Source organism: Lissotriton vulgaris, chromosome 2_1 (genome assembly GCF_964263255.1).
Source record: "Lissotriton vulgaris chromosome 2_1, aLisVul1.2, whole genome shotgun sequence".
Taxonomy (NCBI): Eukaryota; Metazoa; Chordata; class Amphibia; order Caudata; family Salamandridae; genus Lissotriton; species Lissotriton vulgaris.
In genome coordinates, this window is record NC_141687.1 from 1,417,189,663 (window position 1) to 1,417,208,538 (window position 18,876).

General features: G+C 44.8%; 1 protein-coding gene across 1 annotated transcript in view; it reads left to right on the plus strand.

Moving 5' to 3' along the window:
* The window catches only part of ARL5A (ARF like GTPase 5A), a 231,107-nt gene that overhangs the window by 174,396 nt on the left and 37,835 nt on the right, over positions 1–18,876 (plus strand). The window contains exon 5 of the mRNA XM_086957191.1: positions 9,241–9,392. Within this exon, the coding sequence (XP_086813317.1) occupies positions 9,241–9,392 (152 nt within the window). The remainder of the gene's footprint in view (positions 1–9,240; positions 9,393–18,876) is intronic.

Genomic DNA, 18,876 nt, shown 5'->3' on the forward strand with positions numbered 1-18,876 from the left:
CCAAAGCCTTGGCATTGTAGAAAATACCTCTCCGGCAGAAACAAGGAAGAAACATCCCTGTACATGGGAACTTGAATAGTACTTGAACATTACTTTGTCCTTTCACTCATGTGACACGTTTTCACTGCTTGAATAGTTTATTTTATGCATCAGTATGTTAGAAGCTGTTCCCTGTCTATGGGCTCTATAACTAGTGGTAAGATGCAGTGTGAACTTTGGCCTATTAGTAAAGCTCCATTTGGACAGCACGTAAAGGGAAAGGTTGATGAATACTTATCTTTAAATGCTTTACGTTTTAATATTCAACTGGCTCACCCCTTTATTTCCTAGGGGGGGTATAGCCTAATTTACTTGGGGATATATTATCCACTTGTTTCAGCTATTTATTGGAATATCCAGTATTCTACCTCACCTCTCAAGGGTACTATTTGGGGTTGGTAATCAGAAATTACATGATTTAAATTTGTGTTCCTGTACTTACAGGGTCTGTATTCTGAACATTTAAGTTAGTGTTAATGATAATCAGCTGGACCATACTAGAAAAATTCCCTGGTTAAACTATGTTTGAAAACAACTAAATGACTTGAACCACCCAGTGTTTTATGTTTAGACAGAGTCCATGTGTTCCATATCCAGAAAAGACCTGAAAATGTTATGCTTGAACCATTTCGAGTCACTTCGAATTGCAGTGGAAATTAATAAAAGATCTGTGATCCAGCACGACCCTGGCCAGCAATCACATCCAGCCCTACCTAGTCTGGTGTATTGGGGGATATGATAGATACATCTTGACTAGGTTTAGGTTTGATAGCTTCCATCGCTTGGTACCATTTCCAGCTGTAAATGACTGGCCCAGGGATTTTTGCCTCTGCCCATCCGGTAATCTTTCTTTACAAACAACAATGCACGTGATCCTTCTTTGTAAATTTTATGCTATGGAACGTTCAAGATGGATTTCACCCTATTTGAAGCAGGGAGCATGGCAGCAATGCCGTCCGACTTTCCTATACTTACAAATACTAGATAATGTGTATTGCATTGTTATTATGACTGGCTTTTTAAAAAGTATTGAGGAAAAGGAAATCTATAACTTGCTAGTAATTTCTTTTGAAAACCAAAAAAAATCAAATTGTGCACTGATGGGACTGCTGTTTATTCCTGAAATATTTTTTAAACTGTATATTCTGTATGAATTTGTCTTTTTAACTGATGCTTTTATGATTTTATCAATTTTCTAAAATCGAATAAAGCATTTTCTGATTTTTATAATCCGTTGATGATGCTGACATTGTACTCCTTCTGCAAGAAATTATGAGTTGAACCCATGATTTTCTATTGAAGATGTCTGCTTCTGAAGTATCCTTACTCTTTCTTTCTCAAGAATGTGGGAATGGTGATCTTAGTTGGAATATAATGTTGAACATAGGGAAACCAAGTACAGATTTCTTGGTTTACCAGGCTCTCAGAGTTTGAAGTCTGCCACAGTGGTCACCACATTTTCCGTACATGAGACAAAATACTTTTTCCAACAAACCTTTCAAAAAAAGTTCTGAATTCCATGATGTTCCTCTCTAGCATATTTCTGGTAACTGTGCTGAGATTGATCTCTTAGATTTTGGTTTAAAGTAAGTAAGCCTGGGCGGAGTTTGCGGAACTACGCCAAGTGCAAAAAAACCTTCGCTCTGCAGAGCTCAGTGAGCGGCAGATTTCAAATAGATAAATACCATTTGCAGTGATTTTCAGTTCCAGGTGCTTATCCGCGCTGTGCAATCATCACGAACGGCACCTAGCACAGCACAAGCGGGCGCTGCTTCCTTTCTGCCACTCAGGTAGATTTTTACTTGAGCGGCAGCTTTCTCAACGTGATTGGATAGTTTCTCAACGCAAGCGGTCGAGAGTATACACAACCACTCACAATGAGAAATCTGACCACCCTTGTTGAGAAATCTCGCCCGGAGGTTGAATTTCCACGTTCATGCTTGCCAACTTGATGTTGACAATCGTGCACGAGGAATTTCACTGATTTATATAAATCGGTTCAATTATGAATCTAACTGTTCAATGTATCCAAATTTCTCAATACTCTCATTTCATCCTCCATTAAATCCCTAGGATTTTTCATTGCCGTTTTTTGCTGTTCAAGGTTCATATCAAGAAAAATAGCATGTATAGTTGATTCAGCTATACTTTGAAATTCTGGTCCAGAATGCAAGCAGTCTCCTTGTCAAACATTGCTCACTGGTCTAGTCCTGATGGATTCCAATCCAAATATTACTTAGCAAAGCAGCTCTGCTAATCATCTGCTTAAAAAAATTCAAGCATCTCTCCCTATGAAACATTTATCTACACAGCACTCAAGTTTACCTGTCTGCTTTGTCTCTAAGTTCACCATATGTGGTAGTTGGTCACCTCTAGCAACATATCTCTGGCCAAACTTGAAATCCAGAAGACTTGTACTGAAAACACACCAACATACTTTCAGCATACGGACCAAGACTCTAGAATGTCCTGCATTTGCACCTGAGACTTGCTCCCTCAGTACTGCAATTCAGGAGAGGTATCAAAATCCCCCTCTTAATAATTTTCCCACCATCCTAGGCTGTTTACCTTTCTTCTTCACACCACTCATTGCTTCTTTTCTTCTGTATTTGTAGCATTTGTTGTTATGCTTTAAAATGGTGAAAGTTCTGCAAGTCTTGTTCGTACTTTCCTGGCTACGTATCCTGTTTCTTTGTAAACAACTCTGCCACTGTTTGGGGCTAGGCTAGTTTTGCGATTTATAAATGCCGGGTTTGTGATGAGGCTGTTGATCCCTGCATCTTTCACCTCACTCGGACAAGCACAGATATTTATATTCTTTATTGAAATGCTAAATACTGTATTTTTGTAGCGTGTATTGAAAACTTTCCTAGCTGTCGTAACAGAAAGTTTCAATTCAATTAAGGACACAGAGGCAAGAATTATGCTGTTCTTTCGTCACTTTAATTAACAGTAGCCATTTAGAATTTAGAGAACAACAAGACTTAATTTCCCATAAATCAACCTTGGGGAAAAAGTCAACAGTTCACCAATAGGCAATGTCCAATCTGTTGAGGCAAGGTCCCCATAGTAGTCCCTTGTTGATGTTGTCGCCTCTTCTTTCTTCCTGCAACTGCATACGGATAATTGCATCTTAATTCCTGTTTTGACCCATCAGATCCTAGAGGAAAATGAACAGAGATGTTTGAAACTGGAACCTAAATGTTCCTTACATAACATCCAACAGAAAACCACATTTTTACAGTAAGCAACGAGAACCATACACTTGTAACTATAAAAGCAAGTAAGGTTTACCCTCCTTAATGTAAATCTTTCTTATTCTAGGGAGGGAGAATACAATGACAAGTGGGTTAATACTCGCCTCCGTGTCCTTACAAGAATTTAAACTTTGTTACTATAGCTAGGACATTTTTCATTCTGTGTCCGGACCAGAGGCGAGGATTACTCTGATTTGAAGCTTATCCAGAACTAGCAAAACAATACGAGGGAGTGGTTTGAAATAAAAGCTCTTAAAGGTCGAATGTGAACACCAGTCCACTGCATTGAGGATCTCCTCTAGGCGGGCCCCAAGGGAGAACGCCTTCAGTGTCATAGCTCCTCTGGCCGAGTGAGCTCCAAATATCTTGGTATCAATGCCAGCTTCCTGCATGGCCCACCGGGCCCATCTGGCTATGGTAGATGAAGAGACCGCCTTGAAAGGTTTCCTTAAGGCTATCAGCATTTGCCTCTCTCCATGGGGGCGCACGTCCATCCTCATAGCTTCATAACTCTTTATATACCTCACAACATACAGCTTTTGGAAATCTGGAAAGAAGGATAATTAACTAGTCTAAAATTATGTTTTGTAGGCCTTGAAATATGGAAAGTGACCCCCCTCGGGGGGAAATACTCTACCCATTCTGCCTAGTGCTCTAACATCTGAGACACGCTTGCATGAAACCAGTCATCGAAGAGTAGATAACTTGGCCGATAGCTTCTTCCGGGGGTGGTATTTATTGGAGTTCTTATAAGGTAAGAACCTTGTTTACTACCCACAAAATAGAGTAGCTGGGTTCGGAAGGAAGAGAAAGGCGAATGCCTTGCAAGAGCTTTTGCACCAAATGGGGCTACCCTACCGTATGATTACCGACCTGTGAGGGACTAGCTGAGATCGACTTGAAGGTATTGATGGTTCTATATGCAAGTCCCTCTGATGCCAAAGAAGCAAGGAAATTCAAGATGTGGACATTTTCTGCCCCCACTGGATCCAAACTTCGATGACACCAGCCCAACCATCAAGCCCAAGCTGATCTATAACGCTTGACAGTGCTATCTGCCATGCCTTGCAGAGGAGGAACACAGCCTGTCTCGAAAGATCTGGGACTTTCCAACATTCCCTGTAGTCCTCCATTCCATAAGAGACCGAGAAGCTCCAGCACTAGATGATGGGGATTCCCCTTGAGGAAATCTGGAATGAGGGGTAGAAGAATTGGAAAATCCCCAAAAAGTCCCAGAAGACCTGGATACCTGACTTGCAATTTTGAAGTCGGTATCACTTGGACGATATCTGTCTCCTCTCTTCTTACCTGAGCTGAGAGGTGCATGATCGTCATTTACAGAGGGAAGGCAAAACCTTGTTCCCATTGCCAGTTGTGGAAGAAATTGTCTGTGGCACCAACTGAAATAGTAAAGGAGTTGGTGGTTCAGGTGGGATAGAAAGAGATTCACTGTGATTGGGCCCAATCTGTTTTAGAGGGCTTGGAACACCAATGAATATAAACACCAGAGGCTCACATCTTAAAGGTGGTGTCAGTGCCAACCAGCTACTTGACTGGCTTCCCCCAGTAGATGTTCTACCGACACAGAGATCAGGTTCTCCAGGTAGTAGTCCTAGAAATTGCGGGCCAGATCTGACAGATTCTTGGATCGAGTACCTCCGAGGTGGTTTATGTAGTGAAATGCTGCTACATTGTACCTGTTGTGGATGAGACAGCACTGTGCTCGGTCCAGCACCGGACCACGAACGATCCTGCCAAGAGTTCAAGGCAATTGATGTGCATGGATCTTTCTTGATAAGACCATTTTCCTTCTGTGGAGAAATCCCCACATCTCACCACCCAGCCCAGCCTCTGGCGTCAGACTGTATGACCAGTTGCGGAAGGGAGCCAAATATCTCCTGACCCTTTCATATGAGCCAGCCGCCATTGAATCTCCTCTCGAGTTTCTTCCAACAAGAGAACCATCTGGGAGTATTTGAGACCCTTCCTGAGATGAAAGGCTTTCAACTGTTGGTGGGCATGATAATGAAGGGGCTGCGGAAAAGAGACTGGATAGAAGATGACAGAATTTATTTATTTATTTATAAATTTATAGAGCGCCTGGTGACCCGTAGGCATCCCCGTGCTATAGAGTTGTAAGAACCAGGAGGAGGAAGGGCCGGGGAACTATTTGGGGAATAAAAAGGTTTTTAGTTTTTTCCGGAATAGGGCGTGACAGGGTTCCAGACGCAGATTGCGGGGGAGTGCGTTCCAACCTGCAGAGGCTTTGACCGAGAAGCGACGTCCACCGGTCCGAGCCTTCTTAAATTTTGGGACGATGGCCAGATGTTCATCGTCAGAACGCAGTGTTCTTGGGGCTTTGTATGGGGCAACTAGGTCTTTCAGGGCGGCTGGGCCGGCACCATTGATGAGTTTATGGCTGGTGCACATGGCTTTAAACTCCACTCGCTGGCGAACAGGAAGCCAGTGCAGAGCCTTGAGGGCCGGTTTGGCAGAGGCTCTGGGAGGAAGGTTCATGATGAGCCTTGCCGCAGCATTTTGTGCACGTTGGAGTTTGGCCAAGGTGAAATCCGGTGCGCCGAGGTAGACGGCGTTGCTGTAGTCAATCCGGGCTAAGATGAGCCCTTGAACCAGGAGTTTCCTGGAAAGGGGGGGGAGGAGAGGGAGAATTTTGCGGATTGACCGCAGAAGGCCAAAACATGTTCCAGCGGTCTTGGTTGCCTGGGTCTTCATGGTGAGGGTCGGTTCCAGCCAGACACCTAGCGTTTTGATTTCTGTCTTTGGTGTGCAGAAGCTCCACCACCCTTGTTATCTAGCAAAGGGAGGTGAAAGGTTTGGTCTCCAGATGGCGCAGTTTGTGTTTGATCTTGGTCATCTTCCGGTTGGGAGGACTGAGGGTGGCTCTGTGCAAGTCCACCACAAAGCCCAGGAACACCAGTGACTGAAAGGGTACATGAACAGATTTCTGTAGATTTATGATGAAACCAAGGGACTCCAGGAGAGTGACTACCATCTGGAGATGCAGCAAGAGGTTCCGAGGGCAATAATCCATAAGGAGAATGTCATCTAAATAGATGAGGAGATGAACACCACGGGCCCTTAGGAACTTTTCCACTGGGTGCATTACCTTGGCGAAGGACCACATGATGGACGACCGACAGAAGGGGAGCATGGTGAACTCTAATGTATCTCCCACCTTTAAAACTGGAGGAAGTGGCGGTGGGGAGGGAAGATCTGGATGGTTAGGTAGACGTCCATGAGATCTGCACGCACCATCCAATCGTTGGGGAGGAGATCCCACAACAGATGGATATCCTCCATCTTGAAGTGGTGGTAAAGCAACCACTTGTTGAATGCCATCAGGTTGATCATTGGCCTTTGGCCGCCATCCCATTTGTCCACTGCAAAAAGATTGTTTAAAAAGCCCCTGGACGAGAGGAGATAGGCACTATTGCCCCTTTGCGGAGTAGCTCAGATACGTCTATATCCACTAGGTCTGCATTTGCAAGAGAGAAAACCATGGGAATAGGGGGCTTTTCCTGGAAAGGGGAGCTTAAAACTCTATGTGGAATCCTTGTATTGTCTCAAGGACCCATGCATCGGATGTAAGGACCTCCAAAGTGTGAACAAAACCCTGAAGTCTGCTCACCAGACGGTGCTGAGGAAAAGGATGAATACTGACCTTGATTGGCTCTTTGGTTGCAACCGCCTCTTTGCCCTCTCGCACCCCGGGGATGGGGTAGCCTTTGATGGGATAAAAGATTCCGAACTTTGCGGCGTCCTGATCCTGTCCCCTCCTGGTGCCATATTCTCTGCCAGAGGATGGATGTTGTGCACAGCCAGCCGAATGCCCCCTGCTTCAGCCAACCCCATTAAAACCTTGGGTGTAAAGTCGTGCATTATGGACACCCGGGCTTTGTCCACATAATTAAAGGTTTGCACATACCCGATTCCCTGATGAACGGTTCACCGAACAACCCCTCCTTGGGCACTGGGGCCTGCCTCAGATGTGGCGAGGTCCCCAAATATGAGGTCACACTTGATGAGGATCGAACAGCGCCTCTCCATATAGATTGCGCAGTTTGCTTTACCCAGGAAAATAATGGCCCATAGGTCCCTACTGGACAGGACCTCAGGGGAAATCCGAGTCCCAGAAGGCTTGGTATCTTATGCTATATATAAGATAAGGGTAAAGGGGCCTGAGATATCCAAGAGCTCCCTCTACCAAGCCCGCCAGGACCGGTTGATCCCCTTCTTGGGATTGTGCATGCACTTCAGGAAGGTAGCCATGCGCTGTTCGACATTTGGTGCGAGTGCCACTATGTCCCCCAGAGATGGATGTGGGCATTCCGCCCACAGGTAGTTGATGATCTCCTTATCCAGCAGTTTATGAAGCCACCCCACAGCGTAGAAAGTGATCTTATCTGCGAGGTCCCAGGGGTGCATTAAGTGCTCCGGGTCCAGCATATCCGTGGAAGCCTGGGGGCATCACCATTTGGCACATCTTATGTAGTCTTATACTCCGCATCCGAGCCGGAGGGTGAATCTGAACCCTGTGGGGGTGTGGGCGGGCAGAAGGGGAAAGAGGTCCACGAAGGTTGTGTCCCCGAAGACCCTGGGCCTGGAGGGGCCAGAGACCAACGCGGAGTGTGGACCATAAAGGCCCGCTTCAGCCTGTCAAATGCTTCTAGATCGATGCCTGATGCAGGGTTCCTCTTGCACTTGTGGAGTCGTGTGGATGAATAGGCCCTCCCGGAGGTATAAGGGGCATAAGCCCTAGAGTGTCTTCCCTCACAGGTAGGGGTTTAAAGTAGCATGCTGCAATAGTTGCCTCTTCAGGGGAGCTACTGCCTGCAAGACCACTTTAGGAATAAAAGCGTCCACGTCCCCACAGATGTAGTGCAAGAGAGCATTCCTGGCAAAGTTGAGAAAGGGATAAGGTTACCAATCACATTGAACAATGGGGCAGACACAGGCAAGAGTATAAATGCTGGAATCTCCAGCCAGTAATTGTTTTTAAAAAAAATTGGTTTTAACAAGTTTGGGATCTCCCAATCCAGTAATGCAGCCCAGAGAGCCCATAACGGGGGGCTATGCCCTGCAGGACACACCCACACCCACAAAACTACACTGGGTAATTAGATTTGCTTGGGCCTGTGTCCGATCATTTAAATGAACAGAAATGCACTAATCACTGAGAATAACACATTTTCTAGGGAACAATTGCTCCAGTTGCATGTGGCACAAAGACACAGAAGCAGATAACCCGGGCTGCCATGCTGGTTCAGGAGAATAGAAGTTGTGTGCCCACGAGATACGCTGAGCATGTGAATTAGTTGCGGCTTTCCTTAGTGGTCGTAGGACCACATCACAATGGCCCCAGGTGCCAAAGCACGTTCTCAGTAGTGACAGCGGCCATGGAGGAGTGACTAGATTTCCCACAGCCACACAGCATAGCAAATTAATAATATAACACTACACACGGCACAGAATAACACAGATTAGGACGGTAATGAATGAATAAGGAGGAGGAGGAGGAGGAGGAGGAGGAGGAGGAGACAACTGCGAAGGACTATTCAGGGGCCCTGGCCTCAACTAATTGAACGTTGCCTGTTGTTGAGCTGTTGACTTTTTCCCTAAGGGTTATGGTAAATGAAGTATTTTGTTGTTCTCTATATGACTGCTGTTAATGCTGTGAAGAAAGTATAGCTTAATCCTCAACCTCTGGTCCTGACAAAGAATACATACATTTTAACAAGGATTGACACATTTTTCACTTGCCCTTGTATAGGTGTGCCCTCACAGCAAACTTTTTTTTTTCAACAATGTGGAAGTGTTCACATGGTGAAGTATATTCCCTATATTTGAAAACCTTTCTTTTCTGCAAAGAAAAAAATGTGTCCCTTTAAGACATCCTCTTTGTATAATAAATATATTTTTGCAGGACCTGAAAAAAGCAGGTTTGCTGGTTTTTGCAAACAAACAAGATGTGAAAGAATGCATGACTGTAGCTGAAATCTCTCAGTATCTAAAGCTAACTTCGGTTAAAGATCATCAGTGGCACATACAGGCCTGCTGCGCCCTTACTGGGGAAGGGTAAGATCTTGGTTTTCTTACATATCTTTTGATTTATTTTATTTAGTTCACGTAAAATGCAACTTATTCAAACTCTAAAAGTAAATTTTCTGTGAGCCTTTGCCTGTGACCCTTTGCCTATGACGTCTTCTATAATTTTGTTTTTGCTTTTATGATTTTGCTCAGAATTAAATTGTTTTAGTTTATGATGTTTATTTACAATAAATCCTACTTAATGTTTGTCTTGAATACGTTTCAGTTATTCTGCAAGACAGAAAATCATCAGCGTTCAGTGTTCTCTTCAAATATCGACTTTTTAAGTGTTTCAGCTGTTTCCTCGTCGTAGAAGCTTCCCTGGTGTCGCACATTATCTGTCAGAATTTTAGAACAGGATGACCGAGCAGCAAATACAATTCAGTTTGTGTCATTTTAGCATCTCCAAATGTATTCCACTTATGCCAGGGTTGTTGTTTTCTTCCTGTACCTGAAATCAGTGTGGATCCAGAGCTCCCTCACTAATAACCGTTTCCTCGATTTCCAGGATGTGTGGTGGCATGCCTTTTATACAAATACCTTTTGATTTCAGGTTATGGTTTCTAAGAAGAAGAACCCTAACTTCCTCTTAGTTTAATTGGACTAGGGCCAGACTTCTTTTGAGGGAACCTGATCTACGAGGAAATGTCTTTAGCAAAACAAAAAGTTCTTCAGACATTGTTTTCTACAAAGGAACAACATATGTCGGATTAATTTCAGCCTATCCACGCAAAAGGCTTTAACACAGGGATCTCTAACATTTTCTGTAACAAAAGCTACTTATGTTCAATGAAAATCATCCCGAGCTACTAATACTAGTGATGTAAAAGTGAGCACCCCATCCTGGTGATAACATTGGTGCATTAGACAGCGTTTCCAGCAGAAATGTAAAAAAAGCTTTGACAATTTGAACTGAAATATTACATAGGTAGTACGTACAAACCATAGCTGCAATACACCTTTCACCAAGGTATAAATGGGAGTAATACATCTCTCTAACTCCAATAATAGCTTTAAGCACATTTTGAAAATGCACCTTTTTTCTGCAGACACCAGCTCGAGTTATGTAAAAACATACACACATTTTTGTTTTGAATACATGCTCCATTTTAGTATACTTGTAATAATTCAACCAAGCAAAAGCTAGGTAGGATAGGCTGCACACAAAAGAGCTACTCACAGGTATCTGGAGAGCTACTGGTTGGAGACACCTGCTCTAACAGGTAGCCATAACAAATCTCTTTCTCGAATCATTGCACAGCATCAAAGCTTTTTGCTATGCCCAGATGGAAATGAGAGAACGCCACTTGAAATTACATCGGCCCTACATGCATACTGGCGAGCTCTGTATTACAGAAGGGTCCACGCAACATCTGTGGCCCTTTCATTAGTACCAGAGTGCACCCCGCACAGAAAACTGATTCACACACCTGTTGTGCCAATGAGGCACTTCTGATACTACAAAACACACAAGATGGACGGAATGTTGCACATTGTCAAAACATTCACCCCCAGTCACATATCTGGGTTTAATCCATCGTTATTTTGCTCACCACTCCACCCCAGTTCAGACATGGCCATAGGCAAATCAATCTTGACCCTGTGCCTCATGGGAACAGTCCAGTCCGAACTGCAAAGCCATGTCTTCTCTGGACCGGAATCAAGCATCCTAGGACCGGTTTCTGGCTATAAACGGTCATCAGCCAGGATAGCTTGACTCCAGTGGCGTAGTGAGCACAGGACCCACTTCTGGGCAAACCCTTTCCACATAGGGCGAACAGCAAAACACACAAGATGATGGACGGAATGTTGCACATCTTGTGTGTTTTACTTCTGATACTAACCCTGATGTCTTCCTTTATTCCTTGCCAAAGACTGCAGTTTATTGGCTTGTTCTGGATTCCTTGAATTGGGCAATTATTTTCTTTCATGGAAAGCGAGCATAACATCTTGACAATTAGTGATTCCTTTTCAGCTAATGGGAAAATTGTGAGCAATTAAGTTCTTACATCTTCAGAGCTTGATGGGCATATGTACTTTCCTAGTCCAGCAAATGCAGTTAAGGATGAGGCTGCTTCAGTGTTGTCTCATATGTCAGTAGATCCACGTCTGGACCACATTTACAATGTTATATTGTTTTTTTTTTTTAAATTAATGTTCGAGGCATATGAGCTGCAGATCGTACACTATGTATAAGATCGCCACCTGGTGTTGGGCTCGGATGATTGCAGGTTGTTGTCTTCTTGGAGAAGTCTTTGTAGTCACGATATAGGTGACTCCTCCCTTGGACAATACTGCGCATGGACATCGGCTCCATCCTTAGATAATTTTTTTCCGCCACTGGGTTCGGATGAAAGTTTCTCCGCTCCGGCTAGAAAAACTTTTTCAGCAACTTCGAAGCGCAAAAACTTCCTACAAACAATATCGACGTCGACTATACCACTTTCTACGCCATCACCCCGATTCCGGTTCGCCGCGGGCCTCTGGGCCTATCTACGCCGTGCGGCCTACACCACATGGAAAGAACTCTGTTCAAGAAATGCCAGGCAAAATTCCCGCATAGCGATCATCACAAGGTTTGCAACCTCTGTCTATCGCCGGATCACAACAAGTCGACCTGCACAGCTTGTGCGTCCTTCCGACCAAAGAAGACTATCCGTGATCAGAGGGCTCGTCGACACGAGATGAGGAGATCAACCCCAGCACTGGAGAATATCTTCGATGACAAGATTCCGCACGTTCCAGAAGAAGATTCGCAGGATCTCCAGATCATATCAGAGGCAGAGGACTCGGACGACTCGATTCCATCACGTCAACCCGTGAGTACCTCTGCCCCTGCACCGCATACACTGCCCAAGCCAAAGGCGAAGGTCAGCACTCCGCCCAAGGGGCCCAGTCGAGACCAAGTGCTCCCTCCTAAAGCCCAGACTTTGAGCTCGGCTCCGAGGAAGACAACTACGCCTTCAGGTGATTCAGCACCGAGCAAACCACACATGCTGATTCCACCACCTCAATCGGCACCGAAGCCCAAAGATCCTTCGGCACCGAAGCCCAAAGATCCTTCGGCACCGAAGCCCAAAGATCCTTCGGCACCGAAGCCCAAAGATCCTTCGGCACCGAAGCCCAAAGATCCTTCGGCACCGAAGCCCAAAGATCCTTCGGCACCGAAGCCCAAAGATCCTTCGGCACCGAAACAGGAAGACTCTTCGGCATCAAAACCGAAAGATTCTTCAACGCCAAAAGCGAAAGACACTTCGGCACCAAAAGCGAGAGACTCTTCGGTACTGAAATCAAAAGATCCTTTGGCACCGCTGACTAACCTGGTACCGAAAGAAGCTCCGGCTGCGAAGCCGTCGACTTTCAAAGCTAAAGATGGAAAGTCAGCGGCCGACGCCTCAAAGCCGGCGAGGCCACCTTCCACTCCGAAGACTCCAGCTCCGGTGACAACACCCGCAAAGCCTGATTCCGAGGTTCCTAAGCCCTCGGACACGCCTGCCAAGCCGAAAGCAACACCTTCGGCACCAAGAACTTTGCCACAGGACGCCGTAACACCTCCCAAGGCAAAACGACAAAAACAACCTGTCGGAACCGAACAAATCGATGCCGAAGTAGGTTGTAGAGGAAGAAGAGGAAGAATTGTTCAGACCAGATCCTAAACAAAAGAGGATCTACATAAACCCAAAGACTGGACATGTAGGTGCTATACCTCATAAAAAGAGACCAGCAGAAACACCACCTACACCTGTGGTTCCTGCCAAGAAGGACTGTGCAACTTCCCCTATGCACTCTCCTGTATCTCCTTCCTCTCCTATCCCTCCTTACATTTTACCTCCAATCTCTCCTGTACCCTCTCCTGCATCCTCACCACAAACTGATGAGGAGTATGACTTCGGTGGTGGGGAGGATCCAAATGCAGACCCAAATACATACCCTTTAGATGAGGATATCTATACTTTTCCACCACATAATGTGCCTGATGTCCCTGATCCACAGATATACCCATCAAAGCCTTCTCCTCCAGAGGACAGCATTGGCTTTAATCACCTCTTACACAGAGCTGCTATCTACCACAATGTTACAATGCATTCTGATGACATTGAGGAGGATTTTCTGTTAGATACTTTTGAGCCATCACACAGATCTACTCAAATTCTTCCCATGATCAAAGGAGTCTTTAAGCACGCTCCAGAAATATTCAAAGATCCTCCTGTACGCGCTAGGGTACTGAATCCAAGAATAGAAAAGAAGTATAAGCCTGCACCCTCTGATCCAACCAATATTAAGGGACATCTTCCTCTAGACTCTTTAGTGGTGTCCAATGCAAGAAAAAGAGACTTCTGGTGAAACGCCCCTACCTGACAAGGAATCCAAAGTTATTGATGCGTCAGGTAAAAGGATATCTGCACAAGCTACAAATATATGGCACATTGCGAATACACAAGCCCTTCTCTCACGTTATGACAGGGCTCATTACGAGCAATTAGAGACACTATTACAGCACCTCCCAGATCAATATAAAGATCAGTCTACTGAGCTCATTCAAGAAGGCAAATTCATTTAAAATGCCTCAATAAAATGTGCACTAGATGTCGTGGACACAGCTGCTAGAGCTGTAAATACTAGTGTAATACTCAGAAGACATGCATGGTTGCTCATTTCCGGGTTCAAACAAGAGGTGCAAACCACAATTTTGAACCAGCCTTTTAACCAAAACCAGTTATTTGGCCCAGAATTAGACACTACACTGGAGAAAATGAAATAAGACACGGACACGGCAAAGTCAATGGGAGGTCCACACAGACCAGAGGTTCTTTCGTCGCTCCTTTTATACAGGAGGCTCCAAGCACACTGGAGCAGACACAACAAACATCTTTCAAGACGCAAACACAAACATCCTCTAACAAAGGCTATTTTAGAGGAGGATACAGAGGCAATAATAACAAGGGAAGAGTTTGTGGTAACAACAACAATCGCTCCTCCTCCACAACTAAACAGTGACTTCCCTCTGCTCCCCCAACAGCATTCCACTCCTGTGGGGGCCAGACTTTCACAGTTCCTACATGTCTGGAACTCCATCACAACAGACAGGTGGGTAAGACGAATTATCCAACATGGCTACTGCCTAGAACTTACAGCAACCCCCCCCAAACATACCACCCAGGCAGCGTCCTATGTCTACAGATCACCTGACTCTGCTTCAACAGGAAGTCCTAGCACTTCTACAAAAAGATGCTATTCAACTAGTCCCATTAAAGGAACAGGGGACGGGGGTTTACTCACTATATTTTCTAATTCCCAAAAAGGACGGGACACTGAGACCAATTCTCGACCTCAGGCCCCTCAACCTTGCATACAATCAGATCATTTTCATATGATCACTCTGCAACAAGTGCTCCCACTGTTGCAACAAGGCGATTTCCTATCAACGCTAGACCTGAAGGACGCCTATTTTCACATCCCAATACATCCTGCTCACAGGAAGTACCTACGGGTTGTAATACAAGGAAAGCACTATCAGTTCAAAGTCCTTCCATTTGGTGTCGCAACAGCTCCACAGGTGTTCACAAAATGCTTAGCAGTAGTAGCAGCACATCTCAGAAAACAACAGATACATGTCTTCCCTTACCTGGACGATTGGCTCATAAAAGCCAAATCATTCCACCAATGTGTACAACACACTCGGCAGACAATTCAACTGTTGCACGACTTAGGGTTTACGATCAACTACGCAAAGTCGCACCTAGAGCCTTTGCATGTGTATCAGTATCTAGGAGCCACCATAAACACATCTACAGCTCTGGCGTATCCCAGTCCAGCCAGGACACAGAGCATTCAAGCCTTAGTCTCAACTTTTCAACACCAACAGTATTTCCAAGCAAGAGTGTTCATGAGATTAATAGGCATGATGGCATCTTGCATCTTCATAGTACCACATGCAAGACTGCAAATGCGTCCATTACAATAATGTCTGGCACAACAGTGGAATCAGGCTTAAGGTCAGCTCACAGACCTGTTGGTAGACAGCCGTACGCATCGCTCTTTGCAATGATGGAACACCAAAAACTTGACAAGAGGACGGCCGTTCCTCGAGCCTGTTCCACAAATAGTGCTCACAACAGACGCATCCCTCACAGGATGGGGAGCCCATCTCTTACACCACACTACTCAAGGTCGATGGAACAACCAACAAAAGCTGTTGCATGTCAACCATCTAGAGTTGCTAGCAATATTCTTAGCACTCAAAACTTTTCAACTTCAAGTACAGAACAAAGCTGTCTTAATCCGGACGGACAATATGACAGCAATGTACTATATACAAAAACAGGGGGGGACATACTCTCTGCAACTGTCCCAGCTCGCACAGAACATTTGGAGATAGGCCATTCCTCAAAACATATATCTTTTAGCGGAACACCTTCCAGGGGTTCACAATCAGATAGTGGATCTGTTAAGTCGGCTGTAACAACAGATTCACGAATGGGAACTACATCCACAAGTTCTTCAACCATTCTTCCAACAGTGTGGGCACCCACACATAGACCTGTTTGCCACCCACGAAAATGCAAAATGCCCAACCTTCGCCGCCAGGTTCCCACACCCACGGTCAGAGGGCAATGCAATATGGATGAACTGGTCAGGCAGATTTGCGTACGCTTTTCCGCATCTCCCCCTCATTCCACTAGTGGTGCGCAAGCTCAAACAGTCTCTCAAGCTCATTCTAGGTGCTCCCACATGTGCACGCCAGCCGTGGTTCACCACACTACTAGATCTCTCTCTGGTTCCACATCAAAACTTACAGCTCACACCCTCGCTGTTAACACCGAACTATGGAGAAATCAGACACCCAGACCCGAACCAACTGAATTTGGCGATCTGGCTCCTGAAGTCTTAGAGTTTGGTTATCTTAACCTACCACCAGACTGCATGAATATCATTAAAGAGGCTAGAAAACCCACTACTAGAGCGTGTTATGCCGCCAAATGGAAAAGATTTGCAATATATTGCAAACATAATCACATTGATCCACTGGATGTTTCCATCCAAAATATCATTTGTTACCTTTTACATCTACAAAGGTCTAATTTGGCATACTCTTTCATACGCCTACATCTTGCAATTGCAGCCTATTTACAAAACAGACAACACCTGTCTCTTTTTAGGGTACCTGCAATCAAAGCATTTATGGAAGGATTAAAAAGAATAATCCCTCCCAGGCTACCACCTTCCCCAGTATGGAACCTAAATCTTGTCCTTACGAGACTCATTGGACCTACTTTTGAGCCTCTGCATAAATGTGAACTGCAATTTCTCACATGGAAAACTGCTTTCCTTGTTACCATCACCTCTCTCAGAAGAGTAAGTAAAATACAATTGTTCACTATACAAGAACCATTCTTTCAAATACATACTAATAAAGTGGTTCTCAGGTCTAATCCAAAATTTCTTCTAAAGGTTATCACACCTTTTCACCTAAACCAATCTGTAGAGTTACCCGTGTTTTTCCAAAACCCAGACTCTGTAGCAGAAAGGGCCTTACACACGTTAGATGTTAAAAGAGCTCTGCTATACTACATAGATAGAACTAAATCCTTTAGAAAGACAAAACAATTGTTTGTATCTTTCTCTCCTCCACACAAAGGCAACCCTATCTCTAAGGGTGGGATTGCCAGGTGGATTGTTAAGTGTATACAGATATGCTATCAAAAAGCTAAACGCACACTAACAGTTCCTCCTAGAGCACCCTCCACTCGCAAGCTAGGAGCTTCTATGGCTTTCTTAGGAAATATACCATTAGAGGACATATGCAAGGCAGCAACAAGGTCTACACCACACACCTTCACTAAACACTATTGTGTTGATGTTCAAGCTAAGCAGCAAGCTGCAGTAGGCCAGGCTGTCCTTAGAAAACTATTTCAGACTACTGCAATGGATACAAGCGACCACCGCTAGGGGAGACACTGCTGCACAATCGATGCATAGTGTACGATCTGCAGCTCGTATGCCTCGAACGGAAAATGCTACTTACCAGTATGCATCTGTTCTTGTCATGTAGAGCTGCAGAGTCGTACACACCCTCCCGCCTCCCTGGACTTGTATCCTTTCCATTTCTCATCTTACTTAGATGCACACGCATGGACATCCTTTTTTTTCTTACTGTATCTCTACTAACTCCATCATTTCCCATCATGGCGAAAAACAATCTAAGGATGGAGCCGATGCCCATGCGCAGTATTGTCCAAGGGAGGAGTCAACTATATAGTGACTACAAAGACTTCTCCAAGAAAACAACAACCTGCAATCATCCAAGCCCAACACCAGGTGGCGATCTAATGCATAGTGTTCGACTCTGCAGCTCTACATGCCAAGAACAGCTGCATACTGGTAAATAGCATTTTCCTTTCACATCACGGGATATGTCCAGGAACATAAAAGAATAGGAAAAGCAGAAACTACAGGTGCAATTACCCCGCTCAAAACCACATGTATAAACGGACAACATTCCCAAAATGTAAATTCTCCTTATTGTCTCCTCCCCACTTCCCACTCCCTGAACCTTTGCGAAAAGCAAAGGTGAAAACAAACAACCGTACTTGTGCATGTGAAACTGGATATTCCTTTCCAGGAAGCACAGTGTAACTAGTAATCAATAAACAGGAACCACAACGGTATGTTCCTTTTTCTCCCTGTGATACTGGGAAGGTCATTCCTAAATAAAAAGTCTATGGTTGAGCTATCTAATCTCCCATGGTGAAGCTTGTGGAGATTAGATCTCCATTAAAACACGGCCCGTGGCAGCAAGCGAACAGTCTGTGCATTTATAGGGTCAGTTGCACGACAGGCCTGCACCCCGTTAGCCTGTAACTTGCGTCTGGAGGAAGGCACCATACACTTTGTTGAAGATCACTAGGCAGTCATTTAGTTAATATATGACTCATTCATATGATGCTCTTAGAAATATTTATTTGAGCCACATCTCTGCTACCGGGACTGTCTGTTCTCCAGAAATTAAGGATACATATTTTAGCGCCTGCAAGTGCCATCACAAACCACTGTCCCAGGGTCAGTAGAGCTTACTAAATCTACAGTCACTTGGAAGGTGGGCTGCATTAGACCCCATTCCGCGACCCAGTAACTTGTCCATTTCTAGCATTCCCAAACAATGTGGACTTTACCACTGTCTGCCTGGTAGCATCTTATGCACTCTGAGGAAGTGAATGTCTTCGCCTGGACCAGTTTTAGTGGGAACCAATGCCATTGGTGAAGGATTTTAAAGCAACCAAGTTTTAACCTAACTACCCGGAGTACATTTGGAACTCATTGCAGTCGTCGTCAGTGAACTCTAGATGTAGGCGGTGCGACTGTCATACCTTTAATTGAATTCTGAGTTGGAGCAAATGCATGCCTTCCATTAATATGTGGTATAGTACGGATACCACTCCTTTAAAGGTTCCTCTGGTGCGTAAGTATGAAA